At 43.3% G+C, this 22,537-nt stretch overlaps 1 protein-coding gene across 4 annotated transcripts in view; it reads right to left on the bottom strand.

Moving 5' to 3' along the window:
* FGF10 (fibroblast growth factor 10) overlaps positions 1-22,537 on the bottom strand; it is a 606,480-nt gene that overhangs the window by 190,805 nt on the left and 393,138 nt on the right. Inside the window, exon 4 of one of the 4 annotated variants that reach the window (XM_069221559.1) lies at positions 19,835-20,841. The exons of 2 other annotated variants lie outside the window; for them this stretch is intronic. In XM_069221559.1, the coding sequence (XP_069077660.1) occupies positions 20,838-20,841 (4 nt within the window). In that variant the 3' untranslated portion in view covers positions 19,835-20,837. Of the gene's footprint in view, positions 1-19,834; positions 20,842-22,537 lie in introns of those variants that run through there. One more of the 4 variants, XR_011201281.1, reaches the window with a different exon arrangement.

The following is a 22,537-nucleotide window of genomic DNA, read 5'->3' as shown; positions in this document are numbered from 1 at the left end:
TCCCTAGTACAGTGCACTTGAGGTGACCAGGGCCTGTAAATCAAATGCTACAGTGGACCTGCAGCACTGGTTGTGCCACCCACATTAGTAGCCCTGTAATTATGTCTCAGACCTGCCACTGCAGTGTCTATGTGCAGTTTTAAACTGCCAATTCGACTTGGCAAGTGTACCCATTTGTCAGGCCTAAATCCTCCCTTTTCTTACATGTAAGACACCCCTATGGTAGGCCCTGTGTAGCCCTAAGGGCAGTGCGCAGTGTATGTTAAAGGTGGGACATATACTAATGCGTTTTTTATATCCTGACAGTGAAATACTGCCAAATTAGTTTTTCACTGTTGCAAGGCCTATCTCTCTCATAGGTTAACATGGAGGCTGCCTTTAAAAATGATTAAAGCGTAGATTCCCTTTGGGAGCAGATAGACATGTGGAGATTGGGTCTTTGAGCTCACAATTTAAAAATACATCTTTTAGTAAAGTTTGTTTTGAGATTGTGTGTTTGAAAATGCCACTTTATCGTGATGAGCCATCTGTGCTAGGAAGGAGGGAAGGAGTGGTCACTTACACCTGAAAGGGCTGTGCCTTCCCTCACACAATGCAGTCTCCAACCCCCTGGTGTGTGTCTGGGGCCTGGCCTGGGCAAGGCAGGATTTCACAAACAAGAGAGACTTTCTTTTGAAGTGTGCCTACTTCAAAGGCAGAACTGGTTATAAGAAGGGCACCCAAACCCCTGAAAATTAGGTAATTTCTGGAAATCAAGAGGAACCTCCGCCTGGAGAAGAATTGAAGAGCTGAGGAGAAGTGCTGCCCTGCCTGTGACTGTGCTTTGTGGAGCTATCCTGCAGTTGCTGCTTCTGCCTGTGCAAGGGGACAAAGACTTGACTTGGTTGTGCACTCCTGCCTGTGAAGAAATCTCCAAGGGCTTGTCCTGAGCTTGCCTCCTGTTGTTGAAGTCTTGGGGCCATCAAAGACTTCTCCTGCCAGCACCTGGACTCTCTGCTGAGACTCCTGCCCTGCCAAGTGGTGCCCCATCTAGTTCCTAGGGCCTTGGAAGGTGAAGCTGGCAGACCAAGACTGAAAATACACGCACAGCCGTGCAGGGAAAATATTGACACAACTTCCGAGATGCAGCTGAAAAACGAGGGGCTGCTAGCTTTGCTACAGAAATTGACGCTCCACTGGCATTGCAGCTGGAAGATCGACGCACGCAGCTGGAGAAATGACACGCAATATACGCTGATGGAGGCCGATAACGTTGCAACCCACATAGCGCGGTTTTGCTGATACCGTGCAGCAGGATTTTTGGCGCAAACCTCTCTGGGAGAGGAAAAGTGATGCAAAGCCTGCCCGGACCCGAGTGCTTGCCCAGATCCATGCATCGCTCTCCTGCGGAGAGGAAAAACGGCACATGCCAACCCGACTGAAGGAGGAGAACAACGCACAGTCTCGCTTTTGGGTGAGAAATCAACGCATTGCTTGCCTTTTCCAACGCACACTCGCCCGTGCGTGTTACTTTGACGCAACAAAGGTCCTTTTTAATGCTAACAGTGTTTCTACTGTTTTCTAAGGATTTAAGACCCTTTTTCCTTTTTAATTCATAACTTGACTTGTGTATGTTGGAATTTTGTCGTTTTGGTCTTGTTTTGTTTAGATAAATATTACCTATTTTTCTAAACCTGTGTTTTGTCATTTTGTAGTGTTTTCACTGAGCTACTGTGTGTGTTGGTACAAATACTTTACAACTAGACTCTGAAGTTAAGCCTACCTGCTTGTGCCAAGCTACCAAGGGGGTGGGCGGGAGTTAACTAACGGTGATTCTCCTTTACCCTGATTAGAGTGAGGGTCCTTGCTGGGACAGGGGGTAACCTGACTGCCAACCAAAGAACCCATTTCTAACAGAAGTGCACTGCAAAGGTGTGAGTTTCTAGTCGCCTTAGGCCACGAGTTATAGTTACTTGAGGTAACTCTAACTATAACTGGTGGATTTCTATGGTTTGGTATGTTTAAAAGTGAGCCTAATTATAATGTCTCTGTAACCTTTGTTTTATTAGAGAATTTCTATGGGTTTTTTTAAATTTTGTTTCCTAACTATAATATCCCTGTAATGTTGGTTTTTGTTCAGTGAATTTCTATTTTTTTTAAATTACTATACGTTATTCCAACCACCAGGCCAATCCCCTATAAGCACCTAACATTGCACCGTGCACATCCTTCTCCCGTGCACAGGTGAGGTTGCCTGCAAAACCTGGCCTGTAGCCAGACCCTGCGGTCAACAACCCCTCACCACCCAAACCCACGCTGTGCGCAGCTCTTTGGCCGTGCATGGCAGGAGTTGGGCACAGCTTCTCTGGGTGTGAGAATAGGTGTGAGAGGGTGTATCTGGGCATGAGAGTGGCTGTCAGATTGTCTGGGTGTTAGAGTGCGCACATCAGTGTTTTAGTAGGTGCGCCAGTATGTGTGCAGGTCTGTGAGTGGGAGCATGAGAATGTCAGTGGGTCTGTGAGTGGGTGCGTGAGTGTCTGAGTGGGTCTGTGAGTTGGTGCATGAGTGTCTGAGTGGGTCTGTGAGTGGGTGCGTAAGTGTCTGAGTTGGTATGTGAGTGGGAGAAATTGATTGGAAAGAGAGACAAAAAGAGAAAAAGAAAGTGAGAGAGAAAGAGACAGAGTTTTTTTAAGGCTTTAATATCTCATATACTTAGAATTAGATATTAGTGTTCAATTTAAAATATTTTCATTTTTTTTTATTATTTTTTTTGCTATTATTATTTTTTTTTTTTAAGAAGAGAAATGAGTCCAACTGCGACCTTCACACTGGCCTATGGAGGTTTATTTATTTTTGAAAATATTTTTTTAGCCCTTTCTGGGTTTTCTGGGACTGCGAGGGAGACCTCCAGGATCCTCAAGGGCCAAGAAGCCCCCCACTTTTATATACAGGGCTTTACAGTCACGAAGCACTGGATGGATCCACGGCTCCACTGCATCTCCACTGGTACAATAAAAAAATGCTTTTTAACCCTGAAGGGCTCCTTTTGGGACCCCACCACCAGAGCTCAGGGGTCAGGGTGTTCGTTCCCTAGCCCTTTATCTTTGTGTTTTAACTTTTTTCTAGGACTCGGCTTTAGCTGAGTCCTAAGATGGCTGACAACACTTCAATGACTTCTGTTGTTGAAGTGTTATCAGCCAATCAAATCTCTGCATGAGATCGTGAGGGGTTGCGAATCCTTCGCATCCCTAGATATATACATTTGTTTTGACTTAAATTTTTCAAAAACTACTGAGTGGAATTACACTAAAACTAAAAAAGGTCACTTTCTAGGCCAGGACCTATCTTCCTGCCAAATTTGTTATACTTCCGTCCAGTAGTTTTTGCGCTATTGCTGTTCAAAATCCCTATGAAAAATGAATTGGGAAAACCTGTTTTGTGACCCTTCCTTTTTCTCGCCCTCCCCCAGAGATGGCTCACCTAAACTTTCAAGGCAGCAGGTGACAGGACTGGCAAATGTTTTGGGAAGGTTTGGTGAGATTCGTCAAGGGGCGCCAAAGATATAGCCAAGTAAAATAACTCATTTTATATATAAGCTAGGTTCTAACTATAACTACCTGGTTAGGATATATATCTCATAACAACTGATTTAAAAATAAAGCTAAAACTAAACTAACCAATAAAATCAAACTATAAGCAACCTTAACCAATAAAATCAGACAAACAATTAAATCAACACTATAAAAGGCATACTAATTTTACCAGCAAAATACTTCTAAAATGACAAACACATCAGAATGAGGACATTCTGAAAGATTCCCTAACTAGACCCATAGCAACAAATATATGCATCTCAACAACTACAAAAACAAATAATTAAAGCTGAAATTTAAACAAGAAATTACTTGTAAATTAGCTTAAAAATGTCAACTAGCAAATAATTAGCAAAACTCTCTCTAACTTCTGTCTCTTTACTACCTAGAAGAAAGCACTACAGCTTCAAAAAGTGATAAGCTGTCAGAAAAAACAACTATCACAGACCACCAAAAAGATATAATATATAAGTAGAAAAAATGATTAAAAAGTATTAACTCACTCAAATAGCTGGTAAAAATATATCTTATGATATTGGTCTCTACAAACTATCAACAAAAAACATTTAAAATAAAACTGGCCTTTTTTTTCTTCCAACAGAAAAGAAATCACCTGCTCCACGTTAAAACTTTCACAAAAGAAAAGCTGCAAAACAGTGTGAAACATCTAAATATAGCATATATGTAAGTATAAAAATAGAAGTGGTTGCTTAATTTATATGTAAATAACAAAAGTATAAACTTAATTTTTTAAAATATATTTATACTATTACACTACGTTTAGACACAATAACACAGCAAGCCAAGTATAAAACATCCCAGAAAGTAAACCAAACTAAGGGCCCGATTATGGGCTTGGCTGTCCGAACACCATCAAACTCTTGGTGGCTGTCAGACTGCTGTATTGCTGACAGTCAGACCACCAGAATACGATCCTGGCAATCGGGCCACCAGGAGACTGCCACCACCGCCAGGATCATGGTCCTCAATGGATTAGTCAGAGTTGTGGTCAGCCAACGGCGGTGTAGAGTATGGTACTGCCATACTGATCACGACTCATCTTTCTGCCAGCCTTTCCTTGGCAGTTGCACCATCATGGGCAGGCTGGTAGAAAGTCAATGCAGAGGCCATCCTGCGGTGTGCAACGGCATTGGCCTCGGCTTTCTACCAATGCTGCCACGGGCTGACCAGCAGAAACATCTTAATACAACGGTTCCCCAGGTCAGCCCAGTGGAAACATCATAATACAACGGGGGTTAGGCTGCCTGCTTGATGGCAGACTCCTCCCTGTGACTTTGACTGTCTGATGGTTGGACCACCAAAGTCGTAATCAGGCCCTAAGTCACATGGGTTACACCTACAACAAAGAAAGTGTATCAACAGAAAATGAGAATTGGAAAGGAACCAAATATTACTCTATTCCATGCTATGGATGGGCCACTACAAAAGATGATGTTAAAGTTCATGTAAGCGAATACAACAACCCCCCAAATGTGACAGAAATAGAAGTAAAGGAGGTATTACATTGTATAAGAGAGGCAAGCACTACCTTCCAGGAACCCACAACTAAAACCCGAGCCCATCCCAATACAACTACTACCTACACCCACTATAAAACGTTAAGGGCCATATTTATACTCTGGTTGCGCCGAATTTGCGTCGTTTTTTTCGACGCAAATTCGACGCAGAACTAACGCCAACTAACGCCATATTTATACTCTGGCGTTAGACGCTTCGGGCGCCAAAGTGCCCGGAGTGTGCGTCATTTTTTAGCGTGAACCCCTTCCTTGCGTTAATGATATGCAAGGGAGGCGTTCCCGTCTTAAAAAATGACTCCCAGGCCTTTACGTGGTATTTATACTCCCGGGCAAAAGAGACGCCCGGGAGTGGGCGTGGCCAAAAACGGCGCATTTGCGCCGCTTTTTAACGCCTGGGTCAGGGATGGCGTTAAGGGACAAGTGGGCTCAAAATGAGCCCAGAGTGCCCTCCCCTGCCCCCAGGGACCCCCCCGCCACCCTTGCCCACCCCAGGAGGACACCCAAGGACGGAGGGACCCATCCCATGGACATTAAGGTAAGTTCAGGTAAGTATTTTTTTATTTATTTTTTGTGGCATAGGGGGGCCTGATTTGTGCCCCCCTACATGCCACTATGCCCAATGACCATGCCCAGGGGACATAAGTCCCCTGGGCATGGCCATTGGGCAAGGGGGCATGACTCCTATCTTTACAATGATAGGAGTCATGTTGATGGGGGATGGGCGTCGAAAAAAAATGGCGCAAGTCGGGTTACGACGATTTTTTCGACGCAACCTGACTTGCCCCATTTTAAGACGCCCATACGCCATTTTCCCCCTACGCCGGCGCTGTCTGGTGTACGTGTTTTTTTTCCACGCACACCAGGCAGCGCCGGTCTGCTAGCGCCGGCTAACGCCATTCAATAAATACGGCGCCCGCATGGCGCTTCAGAATGGCGTTAGCCGGCGCTAATTTTTTTGACGCAAAACTGCGTTAGCGCAGTTTTGCGTCAAAAAGTATAAATACGGCCCTAAATTTCACGAACTAAAAAATCCTTCAATTGTACTCCTCCTGCCCTTAGAAGACATAGGGTCTCATTAGGTCAGGGTGAGCACTGCTCTGGCGGTCCGATTGCCATATTAAGACCCTGGCAGTTATATTGTCAGGGTACCACCATCACCGTCATGATCCATGATCCCACTGGCATGGTGGTGGCGAAGATCACCTGCTGATTATGACCCCATTCTCAATCAGCCTTTTCATGGTGGTTTTACCACCATGAAAGGCTGACAAAGAACAGGTGCAGGGGGTCTCCTACACTGCCAATGCTCAGGGTCCCCCTGTGCAGCACCATCGCAATGTTCACTGTCTGCGCGGTGCGGGTGTACCCTGCCGCAGCAGCATTGCTGCTGGCTCGATTTTGAGCTGAAGACAATGCTGCTGCCTCTTTCCCATTAGGCTGACAGGCAGAAACTGCCTGTCAGCCTTACGAGAACCACCTAATAGGTTTGGCGGAGTGGTCACCACTATGGCGGTGGCCACCGTGTTGGGAGTTTGGTGGACAGGCTATCCCATCCGCCAAACTCTTAATTAGGCCCCTGGATATAGAAATACATGAACGTGATAACCTAAACAATGAGAAATTAATCCTAATAGTCTCTATAGCAATAAAATTACTATATACAATACATTTAATCATCCTAAAATGAATAACATAACATAGCATAATGAAACATTACTAAAGTAGTGCACGAAAACCCAAATTTCCCAGTAGCAAATAACACTGCTATAATAAATGTTTTAAAACCCATGAGCAACACTATAAAAAACATCTAGACCACTACCCAACACACCCCTATCCTCAAAACCCTTACAAAAACCTTTAAAAAGTACTTTCCTGCTCTAACAAACAGCAGCACAGTACTGCGACCTGGATCCCGGAATATAGACTAAAAATTACACAAATAGATTACAAACCAGAAGGTAGTGGTAAAAGCAAATGGCCACTAAATGAAACTAAAAAATAAATGAATGTGAAAAAATATAAAGATGTTCAACAAATGTTAAAAAATATTACCATGTAAAACATGAAAAAAAGTTATAAAAAAATGTTATAGTTTAAATTAAATAATAGTATAGAATATATACATATATACAAAGTATACCAAGAAAACTTATTTTAAGATGATGTTGAAAATATGTATTTAAAACAATTTACGAAAATGTTACATTATGCAAGGCTAATTACATTTGATTTACATTTTACATTTTTGATGTAATTATAGAAATGTATTACTTTTTATTTATTTATTTATATGTGATTTTTTTTATTTGAGATATATAAAAATGTAATAACATAAATAAACTTTGAAAACATAACTAGATTTACAAACATGTTCTACTTGCTTTTATGATATAAAACATGTAATTTGTTTATCACAAACATGCAACTATTTTTATTATATTGCTAAACACCATCAATACTAATTAAATAACCCAAATTATTTTTACTACATACAACAGCAAATAAAACAAAGGATTGCACACTTAAATGATAAAAATTAAATAATCACACTCCAACATAAACCATTTTTAACAATTAGAGAAAGGTGTCAGATACGCAAGGGATGACATTTGCTATTCACACTCCAATCAATACCAATTTGGGGAAAGTGTTCAACATTAAATGGGTGACATTTACCATTCCCACTCCAATTTAAACCAATTTGAGGAAAGTGCTAGACACTAAAAAAATTACATTTACAATTCCCAATCCAATCTATACCAATTTGGGGAAGGGGTTGGACATGAGTGGGGTGACATTTACAAGTCCCACTTTAAGTTAAACCAATTTGGGAAAGTGTTGGACACTATAGTGGTGACATTTGCTATTCCCACTCCAATCTAGACCAATTTGAAGAAGGCGTTAGACACTAAAGGGGTGATTGCCATTATTCCCAATCCATTTTATACAGGTTTAGGGAAGGTGTTGGACTCTAAAGCGATGACATTTATTATTCCCACTCCAATCTCTACAGATTTGGGAAAGGTGTTGGACACTAAAGGAGTGACATTTACTATTTCAACTCCAATCTAAGCCAATTTGAGGAATGAAGGGGTGAAATTTACTATTTCTCTAAAACCTAAAACATTTTTTGCACGATTCTACAAACTACAAATGATATATATGCACAAATTACTCCAGACTCACACCAGTTTTGGAATATATAAAATAAACTAAATTTACTTAAAAACACACTAACCAAAACAACAAACCTGTATATTCATATTCAAACATTAAAATATATAATAATTGTTTTAACACTATTAATAATTTGTGTATTTTCTAAGTTATTTACTACCATCCCTAAACTTGGAACCATAAAATAAAAAATAAAATCATAAATCCAAAATTAACAATGATAAAATTTTAAAAACATACAAATTTTTTAAATGCATCTAATTTTGTCACACCATCATAATTTTCAAAATATGCAATTACAAATTTAGATATATTTTAATTATTTATTACGTTTTAATTGTGGTAATTAAAAAATTCACATAAACATTTTAAAAAATAATTCACTGTACTAAATGTCATTTTTATATTTTTTTATTTGTTTTTTATTTCAATCTGTATTTTTTATTCACTATAGTTCTTAGCTTCTTATAATTAATATATATTTTAATTAAGTAAGCATTATTCTTTATAAAAATTATTATTGTAACAAAATAAATGTTTAAATTGCACAATGTTAATTTATTATTCACTTTTTAACCCCCCCCACCCTTATCTTTGAGGCACTTCGGGGATATGCAGATCAGTATATTGGTGGCCACAGATGTTGCTGTGCATGGTCTTGATTTCCATGGAGTCAAAATTGTGAGTACCCAATGATGGATTAATCTGGAACTGAATACATGAGAAATGTTTGTTTCCCTCACTGTCTTTTTCTGAATACATTTTTTAACTTTGTTCTTTTGTCTCACCATTTACTTGTACTCCGGGGTACTGCCCGTTTTGTTTCACATCTGTTGTGACAGAATCCAAAGAAAACATCTACAATGATCACGTAAATCGTTCACTGATCCTGTTTTGGAGAACCACGTTTTCGATGTGGTTTTTTCTGTTAATGGGAAAATGTTGTATATTACGATTAATGTATAATTATCTCTAGACCGTATACCCATGCGGCTTCCTTTGGAAAATGTTTTACATTTGTATTGATTCCAAGGAGAATACATGGAACTTTCAATCTAACATTTCATAGTAGTAAGAAATACCCTTTAAGGATAATGAAATAGGTAGAAATGTATCTGCCATATGTCAGCATTCTTCTGTATTTCTAGTTATATTGTAGATACATTTTCTAGCCCTGGATCACTCTATATCTTTGCATCTGAGTAATACTAAGTTGTTGCAAGAGTCACATTTCTCGCTTAAGTTGGTATTGAATTGATTCTGGTCTATTGCTTTTTCTTGTGTTTATTTTAAACTTGTGTCGATTGATGGCAGGCTGGTTTCTACCTGTGACACGATTTTTGAATCTACAATCTAATAAACTCCCTGGAACATGTGAAATTTCCTATAAAAGCGGGGGAAGAAGGATGCAGTTTTTAGAAGCATAAATCCCCTTTGTCCACATAAGGCCTGAACCCACTTTTTGGCCACATTTTGGTTTCTAATGATGGTTCTTTCTTCAGCTAACATGTCATTTCTATCCATGGACTTAATAGCTTATTCTGTCCTGAAGTAATTCTGCAATCCGCAGTACTGTGGGCATAGCGAATTTAAAGGGTGCACAAGAGGCACAGACAGCAGTTTAGCAAAATCACTCTTTACACACTTTAGGCACAGCCAAATCTGTTTTTGATCATTCCTGCCTCCTAACTTATTTCTATGGCCAGTAAATTAGAAATTTGACAATTTTTAAATTGTCCACTAACGGAATTTTAGAGGCCCTCCAGGACCTGTCCAAATTCACTACCACATACTCCATATAAAATAGATTCCTGCATTGTGCGAAAATGTACTCTGTCTACATTAAGCCTTTTATTGAGTTTCATGTGCAGATAGTGGCACACGGTATTGTCTTTTTTGTGTACGAGTGTACCACTGGTGACTTAGCACCATCATACTATTACACGTTCATTGGATATCCTTTCAGTAATTGACTCTCTTCATGGTGAGGGTAAGCATTCAAGACTTTGGTCTGATTGCGGGTTTGGTGGTCGGAAGAGGTGACCGCCAAACTCGCGGGGAGGATGCCAACATCATACCGGTGGTGTTCCCCCAATCATATTACAATGTTGCAGCCGGGCTGACCGTCACCACGAGGGTCGCGGTCGTCGGACCGCCACATTTGTAATGAAGCCCTTATTCTAGAAGGTTGAAAACTCAGATACAGTATAATACAGTAAATAATATCAATGTCCAGTCAGCGGAGCTCAAGAACTGGAACCCAGTTTATCATTCACTTTCAAATCATCAAACAATTTGAAGTCTTGCAAGGAAGCCTTTTCTCATTTGATACCTCACATATAGAACTTGCTTGCTCCAGAAAACAGATGGGCTCTTGTCCTTTCCTAATTTCATCTTTTTAAAGGTTTCTCTTCATAGGACTGCTTTCACAAACATTTTTTTCTGCAACTGTTCTCACCTTTATTTGTTACTATGACCCATTATCATAGGTGTTTAGATTGCTTCTGTTTGAACTGGCTATGCTAAGTCAGAAGTATAGAAATGTTATGAATAAATCCCAAATGGCTGAACTCACAGTCTGAGGGCCTCATTATGAGTTTGGCGGCCCCAGGATCGCCATGCTGGTGGTGGCAGTCGCACCGCCAGCAGGCTGGCAGAGAAAACCCCCATATTATGACCATGGTGGTGTTCACAACAGAACACATCCAAAGCACCGTTGGTACCGCCAGTGGACGATGGTAGTTACCTGCAGGCTGGTGGAGACCATGATTCTGCCGGACAGATTACGAGGTTGCACACCACCAAGGTTTCCACCGCGGTTGCACCTCCATGGAAACCCAGGCGGAAACCAACTGTATAGAAGGAGACACTCTTCTTCAGTAAGCCACCATGGAACCTGAACTACATGTCCTCCCACTGCTCCTGCTCACCCAAAAACTAATGAATCTGTGATGACGACAGCAACCATAATTATATACTCTTACCTCTTATTGTTGCATATTGAAAGTTTCTTACACACACACACACACAACATACATTCGGGAAAGGGATGCGAGGGCGACACTCACACGTAAATGCACAACAACACACATACTCACAGACAGCCACACATACACTCACATATACACAACAAACATGCCATGGTCACCACACACACAAACACACAAATGTCACAAACACACACAGGTACGCAGGGAAACACCGCACAGGCACACAAACACACACTAACACACAACACCACAACACGTCACAAAAACAACACATCACCACCATCTACAACCACTTGCAGATACACACCAGGGACACTACCGAGGGACACATCACACAGACTTCACAACGTAACAACAAAATACAAAGTACACATAAAAATATACAATCAAACTACTTACCGATAGTCCTACAAAGAACTCTGTGTCCAACATTTCATGCACATCATGGTCACACACTCAATGCACACAAAGACACACCACACACCAACAAACACATCAGCACACCAACAACACACAATACTAACACAACTAATCCCTTCAATACACAAATGTCCATGACACAACACATACCCCACCGCTATTGGACAAAAACACTGGACACAACCACACATACTGCACAAACAACAAACATAGTCCAAGAGGAACGCACCCACACACATACATACACACAATTAGTGTCAGCCGGTAACAGCTCCATACTAGGGAAAGAAATGCATGACAAAGATGTAACCAGGAAATCAACCACTGGTTGGTTCAAGTAATTATTATAACAAACACAATATATTTAATAAAGGCCATAGGCCAGTCTGCAATGCAGAAATGCTGCATGCACACAATCCACAGATGTGTGTCCCAAACATGACTCCTGACTGCCATGTAACCTCCACAGGAAGGGGCATAAATGGGGCAGGCAGGCACCTCAGAGATTAACTGGGGGTGGAGGAGGTGGTTTGGGTTTTGGAGGGGGGCCTCTGGGATCAGACTTGGGATGTTGGTTTGGGTCTGGACTTAGGTATGGGAAGGAGGGCTGGCTTTAAGGTAGAGGGGTAGACTTCTTGAGGGGAGGGGCAGGAGAACTTGCAGGGGGGCAGGGGAAGTCTTGGAGGTGGAAGGGTCAGACTTTGGGAGGGATACTGAACGTTTAGGGGTATCACAAGGTGGGAGACAAGAAGGAAAAAGGGCAAACTCCAAAAGGAAAGCTTTCTTAGACACAGTGGGATGGTCATGGCAAAAAGGTTTGGGTGTGGAGAGAGAGAGAGTGGTTGTAAGAGGTGTTGGTGTGAATGTCTTGGGTGCATGTTTGTGCGAGGTATGCTAGTGGGTGGTGAGTGTCTGTTGGGTAGGTGAGTGTGGGAGTTTATATGTCTTGGGAGGAGGGGGGTGGAGTTGCTGGGAGATGCTGAGGTGTGTGAGTTAGTGTCTGTTGGGGTGGTGACTGCAGGTATGATGGATGTGATGCATGCAAGCATGTCTGTGGTCGTGTTGTCTGTGGATGTGGTAGCTGGGGTGGATGTCTGAGGGTCTGCTGATGTGCTCTCTGTGAGTAAGATAGGTGTAGTTGCTGGATCTTTGAATGTTGGAGTGGTGTCTGTAGGTGTGTCAGGTGTTGTGTCTGTGATGCTGGGATGGTGGGGGTGTCAGGGCAGACTTTGACTGTTCATGTGTGTGCAGGTGTGTGTTGCTTGTGTGCATGCTGGTGGTGTGTCTTGTGGTGCTTGTCATTGTCTGAGCTACCCTTGGATGTTGAGGTGGTTGCATACTTTTTGTCTGTGTACTTTGGTTGGGTCGGGGAAGAGGAGTTTGGGATTGGGAAGAGGAAGGCAGAGAGGGGACGGAAGATAAAGTGTGACTGGCTGCCGTCAGTGTGTAGGCCAGAGCCTGAAAAGATCTCAGTAGGCCAGCCAGTGCACCGTGAGTGCCCTCCAGGAACGCATTGCTCTGTTCTATCTGAGTTGCCAGTCCCTGGATGGCATTCACAATGGTCGACTGACCCACAGAGATAAACCTTAGGAGGTCAATAGCCTCCTCATTGAGGGCAGCTAGGCTGACAGGGGCAGAGGCAGAGGTGTCTGTGGCAAATTAGATGCCCACCCTCGTGAGCGGGCACGGCCAAGTGGGTGGGGATCTATAGGTAGGGTGGTGGTAGTAAGGGGGGTGGTGGACAGAGATGGTGTTGGGGTGGTCCCAGATGGGTCTGCCACCACCAGGGAGTGTCCACTGGAGGAGGATTCTGACGATGAAGATGTGGATACTGTCTCCCCCGTGGGCCTCCCCTCGCCTTCTGGGCCATTGGGTCCCTCGGTGTTGGTGGTCTCAGCATTCCATATCCCATGACAAGCAGCTTCCCCACTCGGCTGTGCCCCGTCTTCTTCAAGCTTATGCACAGAGAGAGAGAGAGGGTCATCAAATTCTTCACACACTCATACATTACAACATGCACCACAGTAACAACACATCTATGGCAAATAAAGCCCCAGTTAGAAACCATTCAGAGCCTACATCATGTCACAACAAGATACTTCCAAGATTCCCATATGATCACAGTCTCACCCACAACATAAGCCAACCATCTGACTACTACATCACCATCCCATCAATTCAGCTGTAACTCAAAAGCATCATGCACAAGGTGGATTGGCTACATCTAAAATATCCCCATACAGATCATCACTTTCCATCATCAAATCAGTCTAAGGAAATGTAATTGACTGACAACACAATATCATGCTTCTCCCTTCTCCACACCTGTTCAGTCTATCACCAGTAGTCATGTTCTATGAAAGTGAACTCATCTCACTTCAAATACGACACATCATGTTGCTTTCCAATCACATGCCTAACTTATCAGTCTGTACACAACTTACACAATGGCAAACACCTCAGATGAAGACACTACATATGGTATACCCTTACAGTGTGCATCACAAAATGACTTAGCATGTCTTTGAAACAATTTTCTAAATACTAGGAAAAGATTCATTAGAAGTATCTGGACCCATTTATCTAACTCATTTTGACATAGACAACAATTCTATGTACTGTATGAAGGACGTACTTAGCACACATGATACACCCACAGACATCTATGGTGGATACTATGAGGCCTTCATGCACATTGTTTGGTGTCCATTGTATTGTTGGTGTTACTATGCTCTCTGTGGTTGTCTGTGGATGTATCATGTGTGCTAAGTAGCTACTGTATGGAGGACCTACTTAGCACACATGATACATCCACAGAGAGCATAGTAACACCAACAATACAATGGACACCAAACAATGTGCATGAAGGCCTCATAGTATCCACTATAGATGTAGATTAGAAACTTTCACGGCAATATCTAAACACCTACATCACTAACAACTGTCTAGACATGGGATTCCCATTACCTTAGTCCAGAACTAACACTTATACAACTGAATAATAATATAACCATGAATGACACATACACATAGAGTCAAGCCAATTGAATGACAACATATCCCATAACACCAGCATGTGTATGTGAAATTGAACACCTACTACACCATTATGTCAGGCAGAAATGTGCATAGTCATTACCAAAACTGTCCAAACAGCCTCAGATTAGCAAAGGTAAATCTGGAAAAGAAGAGGTTTCAACATCAGATTATGCATCAATTGGCACATGATGTAGGGATGATTATAGGGGGTATAGTAAGTTGGCCATACCAAAGCCTGATTGGGATGACAGCCTTACATGAAGTGTCCAACTATTTCAGGAGACAGGATTACTTGGCCTTGTTAGTCATCTGTCAGACCCAATGTTGCACATAGAGCTAGACCCAGTGGAATAGGAGTGGTCAGAGACCAAAGAGCTGTACAACTTACCTTATGGGTAAATGGACTTGGGAGCAGGAGGTGGGAAGGATGACACAGCGGGTTACAAATATGTATGGCTGAGTGGAGTCACACATATGACACAGTCACATGTGCATCTCCATATGCAGTCATGCTATTTGGTTGACAAAGGTGATTAATATGTTCCCATACACAATACAATGGTCACATCTCTGTTTGGCAACTCTAGTACCATGTCTTCCTAGCAGTCACCATACCTGTAGCACTTACCACGTTGTCACAGCTGCAATACTTAGACATCATACACAAAACGTTCAGAGGCAAGTACATGTGTTCTGTCAGTACTTACCCTCTCGTGGCTGCTGTGCTGCCCTCAAATGCCAATCCACCTCAGGGCAGGCCACTGCCAAAATGCAGGCCATTGGGGGGGGTCAAGGTCCGATGGGAACCCCTCCTTCATTGGGAGGACATCCCCATCTGGGCCTCTGGGGTCTTCCGGGCCCAGTGTCTCAGGTCATCCCATTGTTTCCTACAGTGGTTGCTCCATCGGCTGTAGACCCACAGGATCCACACTTGCTTGCCAATGGCATGCCAAATTCCCTTCTTCTGATGGCCGTTGAGCTGCATGGATGACACAGACAAAAGGAAAAAGTCATGTCCACATGCACCATACCAATAGTAGTAAACAGTACACTTCAGTGACAGCAAGTAGCCAACATTCCCATCCTCTCAACTCATACTCATTTACAAATTATCATAGCCATGCATCAACACCTTCACTACTTTACATTTTAGGTACACCATCATACACCACACCTATCACACATGGGTATTGCGTTGGACTCACCTGCTTCTCTGGTGTGCCATATTGCTGTTCATGCAGGGGTAGGACCTCCTCCACGAGCTTATCCAGCTGTTCAGGGGTGAACCTGGGGCCCTATCACCTGCAGGATGTGGAATGATAGCTCCAAAAGGCAGTACACAGCAACTCATGTATTGGAGGTCTTGCTGGCAGCAGTGTCAGGAGTCAAGTGAGCAATATTGCAGAAGATGACTGTCAAGTCCACCGCATCCATGACCATCACCGCCAGCAGACATTGCTATTGGCTCAAGTCCTCCAAAGGCAGCAATATCTTCTGATGGCAATTTCCACTGCAGTTGTGACTGCCTACTGCCATGACGACTTTCAAGCACATTTCATGAATGCAAGAGTTTAGTCATCAATTTTGTGCATCTGTGCAGTAAATGCTGTGTTACTGGAGGAAGGTGGTGATAGTATTGTATACTTACATGGAGGTTCCTATGTGCTTTGAAAATGTAGAAAATGTGCAACAATATGTGTAAGACATATCAAATAGGTTGGGATTACAATCATGTACAGTAACAAATGAATCTGTGTGTGTAGTTCATTAGTTATTTGGGGGAATGTGCACAAAGGAGGGTGTCCTCGGGTGCCTAGCTATGTTCTGTACTGTAGATATCAGAGTTCGTAACCGACCTCGACAGCAGATATGTGTGAGTTGTTTATCTGACTTTACAAGATCTTGTCATGCTGCATGTATCATACTATGTTAACATTTATTCACATAGTTTTCCTGCCATGAGGAGAGGATGACAACCACCAGTGTACTGTCCACTAGTAGACCTACATACAATGGAGGAGAAACATTGGGGCATATTTATACTCTGTTTGCGCCGAATTTGCGTCGTTTTTTTCGACGCAAATTCGACGCAAAACTAACTCCATATTTATACTTTGGCGTTAGACATGTCTAGCGCCAAAGTTCATGGAGTTAGCGTCATTTTTTTGCGTGAACACCTTCCTTGCGTTAATGATATGCAAGGTAGGCGTTCCCGTCCTAAAAAATGACTGCGATGCATATGCGTCGTATTTATACTCCCGGGCAAAAATGACGCCCGGGAGTGGGCGGGTCTAAAAAACCCACATTTGCGCCGGATTTTAGCGCCTGGGTCAGGGCAGGCGTTAAGGGACCTGTGGGCTCAGAATGAGCCCAGAGGTGCCCTCCCCTGCCTCCAGGGACACCCCCTGCCACCCTTGCCCACCCCAGGAGGACACCCAAGGATGGAGGGACCCACCCCAGGGACATTAAGGTAAGTCCAGGTAAGTTTTTTTTCGTTTTTTTTTTTTTGTGGCATAGGGGGGCCTGATTTGTGCCCCCCTACATGCCACTATGCCCAATGACCATGCCCAGGGGACAGAAGTCCCCTGGGCATGGCCATTGGGCAAGGGGGCATGACTCCTGTCTTTGCTAAGACAGGAGTCATTTCAATGGGGGATGGGCGTCGTAAAAAAATGGCGCAAATCGGGTTGTGGCGATTTTTTTGCCTCAGCCTGACTTGCACCATTTGTGGACGCCCATACGCCATTTTCCCCCTACGCCGGTGCTGCCTGGTGTACGTCGTTTTTTTTAACAGAATGGCGTTAGCCGGCGCTAATTTTTTTGATGCAAAACTGCGTTGGCGCAGTTTTGCGTCAAAAAGTATAAATATGGGCCATTGTATCCAGACATATCGGATGAATTGTCATACTATCATGGATCTTTGTGTTCAATTGGAGCCAGATCTGATGCCTGCCATTCTCAATCCCTAAAGCATACTTCCCATTATTCAAGTCTTATCAGTGCTACACTTCCTGGTCACTGGGTCCTTTCAAAATACAATGGCCCTAACTGCAGTAATGTCACAGCCCATGTTCAGTCTGGTTTTGAAGGATACACTATGTGCATTGTTGAAACACCTGGACAGCTACATCAGGTTTCCCCAACATGCGGATTTAGCCTATGTGAAGGCAGAGTTTTCTGCTATGGGAGACATTCCACATGTGGTTAGAGCCATAGATGGCACCCATGTAGCCTTGGTTCCCCCCAATGCCAATGAACCGGTGTATAAGAACAGGATAAAACTACCACTCTATAAACATTTAAGTGGTGTGTCTGGCAGACCATTACATTTCACAAGTCAGTGCTAAGTATCCAGGATCAGTCCATGATTCCTTCATCATGTGGAACAGCAATGTCCCACTGCTGATGACACAGCTCCACACAGAGTGGGCCTGGCTGGTTGGTAAGTTACAACTGAAATGTGTGTTTGCAATTAACGTGTCCTATCATCACAATGTTGCATGTCCCACATACATGTGTGTGCTGTTCTACCAATTTGTTTACAGGTGACTATGGCTATCCAAACCGTCCTTGGTTGTTGACACCACTGAGGTACCCAACCACGCCAGGGAAAGTCCACTAAAATGAGGCCCACGGGAGGGAATGGTATGCAGCTGAGCGGCCTTTTGGGCTCCTGAAGACAAGATTTAGGTGCTTGGACTGATCAGGATGAGCCCTCCTCTACTCACCCAACAAGGTATGTCAAATAATAACTGCCTGATGCATGTTCTACAATCTTGACCTGAGATGACATATACCATTTATACCAGATGAGGGGGAGCCAGCAGAACTTGTGAGCAGAAATGCAGATTTGCCAATGGATGAAGAGTCAGAAGAAGATGAAGCAGGACACTCTAGGGCAGATCTCATGAATCAGTACTTCAACTGACTAAAAGGTGTGCAAAGTAGACGTAATGTTGTGGTTCAAGTTTGTAATTTGAAGTAGAAGGGTAGCATGTCACCTCCTTTCCTGCATCATCTGTTGGGGTGTAAATAGCTCCAATGCCTTTCAGTGAGTTGTGCATGCAAACTGAAAATATGTACAGAGTGGTCCACAATATCATCTATTGTTATGGCAGATGTAAAGTTACACTTGTGGACATGATTTCTCTGATTTGAGGAGTGTATTCTGCTATGTCCCATCCCTCTTCTCTTACAAACACATATTTGCCTAGATCCTATTTGGCTCATCAGCCTTGGCAAATGACATACAGTATCAGAGACACATGGGAATTGCCCACAGACATAAGAAGTTAACATGGCTGATACCAGGTACTATAAGTCTTGATTATGTGGAGTGTGACTAACATTGTTAGACTGTGAGGACACTGGGGTGGAAAAGTATTTTCCAGCCAAGCTCACCTGAAGGGTACAGGAGGTTGTAGAATACTGTCATTTGTGTCTGGATAAATATCTGGATCATGCGTAAATGTAGGACCATAGCCTATCTCATCACAATGGCAACAGTTGTCTGTAAACTACCTTGAACCGAGTTGTCAGTGCGTTCCTAATTTGGAGAGCAATGTGCATGCCACTGTGTACTTACATAGGTGACTGACAAGCCTACAGGTATATGACCAATGTAAGTGAAAGGTTCTAAGACTCGGGAGATCAGTACTGATTTCTGTCTGTACCATGGGAAATGTATATTTGGAAGCTATGATATAGGTATGTGATAAGGCTTTGCCAGGTGATACAAATAACCAATCTGTGTGCCTCCTGCCTTGTTAGTAGAGTTATATGACCCTAACTTCTGTATTGTGTAGTTTAGCATTGTTTTACAACTCAGCAGACATCCTCATGCTACTCTCAGTCATGCTCTTTGTGCTTTTAGCATATTTATCACTGATTGTGTGTAGTTGTTGTTTACAACTTTTTTGGAATCTGTCCTGTTACAATGCTATTGTAATAACTCTCCTGCTGACGGAGTCAATGTATAAGGTCAACAACAATGAGTGTACTATACAGAGGGATATGATCAGACTAGAGTTGGCATGCATGACTATTGTACATGGATAATAAATGAGACATACACAGGACTTGTGTTTAAGTGCGATTTATTGTGGAAATAAAAACAACATATATGATATTAAAGTAAAACACACACAAAAAATAGTGATAGGTTCAGTCATGGTGATGAAATCATCTTGGTAGCTGCTACACCATTTGGAAAGACAAGTCCAGTGTCCTTGCACCATAGGAAAATGGAGATTGGTTACAGAACAGTCAACAGGGTGTATCTGTGGCACACACAAGGAGAAAAATTCAGGAGAGGTTTACTTTGTGGGTTTGGTTTTGGCATCTACTCCTGCTGGATGTCTGGGAGGACGTCCACGTTTGCGGGGGTTCTTTAGCTACAGAGGGTTGGGTGTCTGATGCATATCCTTCCCCTGGCAGGGCCTCCATTCCACTAGCAGCCGCAGATGTAGAAGGGCCTGAAGTATCATTGTTATTGGAAGGGACCAGATGTTGGGTACAAAACCTACTCAGTGTGGTATTCATGTCTTTTAGCACCCCTGCAATGGAACCCAAGTGGGCATTTTGTGCTGCTACTGCTGCATGATTTCCTGGTGGTTATCCCTCTGCAGCGTTTTGATTTCCCCAAATACCTTGGCCAATCATGTCTTGGGAACTTTGGTAGGCTCCCAAGACTTGGGAGATGGTTTTCTGGCCACTCATGTCTCTTTGAGAGCCCATCGTCTGGCCCATAGTATCCCTCCCCACGTGCCTATGCCCCTGGCACAGTATGCCCACTCCCAGTGGTGGCAGGTCCATTATTGCCAGGGGTGGCAAGGTGAGACTCAGGTACCTGTACTGTGGGGCACCCAATGGGTGAAACAGTCCTTGGAACAAAGGTTTGGGGGTGAATGGTTGCCTGTGATACAGCTGCAACTTGTATGGGCAGGGTGAGGCTGACAGTTGTTGACTGACCAGGTGTCCTATATGGGCCAGGTTCTTCATCAGTGTCTAGGCATCCAGGGGTGTCCTCCCCGCTGGGGCCTTCATCCAGAGGGGTAGTGACAGTCTCTGGTATCCTCTCAGTGGTGACAATGGCAAGGTTACCTGTGGAGGGAGTGAAACACAGAGTTCAGGTTAAAATGGGGGTATTGTAGCAGTTGTGTGTGATGCAGACAGTGCCTTAACATGACCCCCAGCAATGACAATGACAGCTGCTGCACAATGTAACTTAGTACACATGAAACTCTGTAACTTCAATTCCATACACCATGATTTATGCTGGTAAACTATGTTGGAAGTGATTGTACTGCTGATGGCATCTGATATTGTCTGACTATTGACATGGCTGTTCACCTCTGTTACCTAGTGAACTGTCTGGCATGATAGATGGCACAAATAGGAGCTGTACAATGCATAGTGGTGTCCTCCTAGGAACGCAGTATGTGAGTTAGCAATGGACATCGACCTGTATCTGGATGTACTGCATGTGCATCCACTCAGCCATCTGCCTTTCCAAACCAGGTGAGTATATTTCTAGCTTGGGATCTTTAATCTGTGGCCATTATATAGGGGCACTCAGCTACAGCTGTGTTTTGCTTGGGATGCTAGTATGAGTGAGCCATTGCATTGCTGCCATTGCCATGTACTGTTCCACATTAATACAATCAAGATGGGTTAACATTCATGACAAGTAATATTTGGTGCAGTGTACTGGTGTGTAAAATGTTGAGATATTGCATTCTAGGAGTTGTAGGGCTAACATTAGCCAGTAATTCACATGCCATTTCAAAGGGCTGTGGGGCCAGATGAGTTTAGTGGGCAAGTGGCATGCCAGGGAGGGGTATTAGTTGCAGTGGGTGGTGCGCAAATTGGGGTGGGCATAGGTGGGGAGGGAGCATGTAGGACAAGACACTTCTGTGACATGAATACTGTTGGTACTTAAAAGAGTCAACTCCCACAGGTATTCCTGTCAGGCCCCCATGATGGAGGATGCTCAAGACCTTTTCCTCCTAAGATGTGAAAGTAGGGGGAGGAGGTAGGGGCCCACTGCTAATCCTCAGTATTGTTGGCTGGTACCTGAATGCCATGGACTGTACCTTCCCCCTCAGCTCATTGAGCTCGTTCCACCTCTTCCTGATGTCCTCCATTGTGTGTGGATAACAGCCTACTGAATTGACCCTGTCGAATATCCTTTGCACAGCTTCATTTTCCTGGCAATAGATGTTTGTTGGACCTATGCTCCAAACAGGTGTGGCTCTACCATGACAATTTCATCCACCATGACCCTCAACTCCTCATCAGTGAAAAATGGCTGTTTTTGTGGGGTCATGGTAGTGGTTGTGTTCAAAGTAAATGGGTGCAGAGTTAGGTAAATGGTGAGGTGTAGGTGATGTAAGTGGGTGACGGGTGTTCTGGATTGATGCATGGTACTAATGTGTGTGTTTTGTATGTTATGCAGGTGTGTGATGTGTGCGTAGTGAAGTGTAATTCTTGCTATATTAAATTCTCTGGGATGTTGGTTGTCTGTGGTTGTGTGTGGTGTTTTGTTTGCAAAGAATGTTGTTTTTTTATAGTGCAGTGAATAGGTGTGTCAGGTGTGGGGTATCCAGACTATCCAATGTGGTATGGTGTTCTGACTGAAGTGAGTTGAGACCGCCGTGCTTCACACCACCAATGGTTTTCCGACATGGAAGTTGATTTGTGGATTGTAATCTGATAGGAGTATTTTTGTTGGGCTGGCTGTGCTGGTGGTTTGACCACCTCTTTTATGTCCTCCAGTGTCCTGGTGGTTTAAAAAATG

The sequence above is a fragment of the Pleurodeles waltl genome, chromosome 1_1 (genome assembly GCF_031143425.1).
Source record: "Pleurodeles waltl isolate 20211129_DDA chromosome 1_1, aPleWal1.hap1.20221129, whole genome shotgun sequence".
NCBI lineage: Eukaryota > Metazoa > Chordata > Amphibia > Caudata > Salamandridae > Pleurodeles > Pleurodeles waltl.
This window is presented reverse-complemented; position numbering and strand designations above follow the sequence as displayed.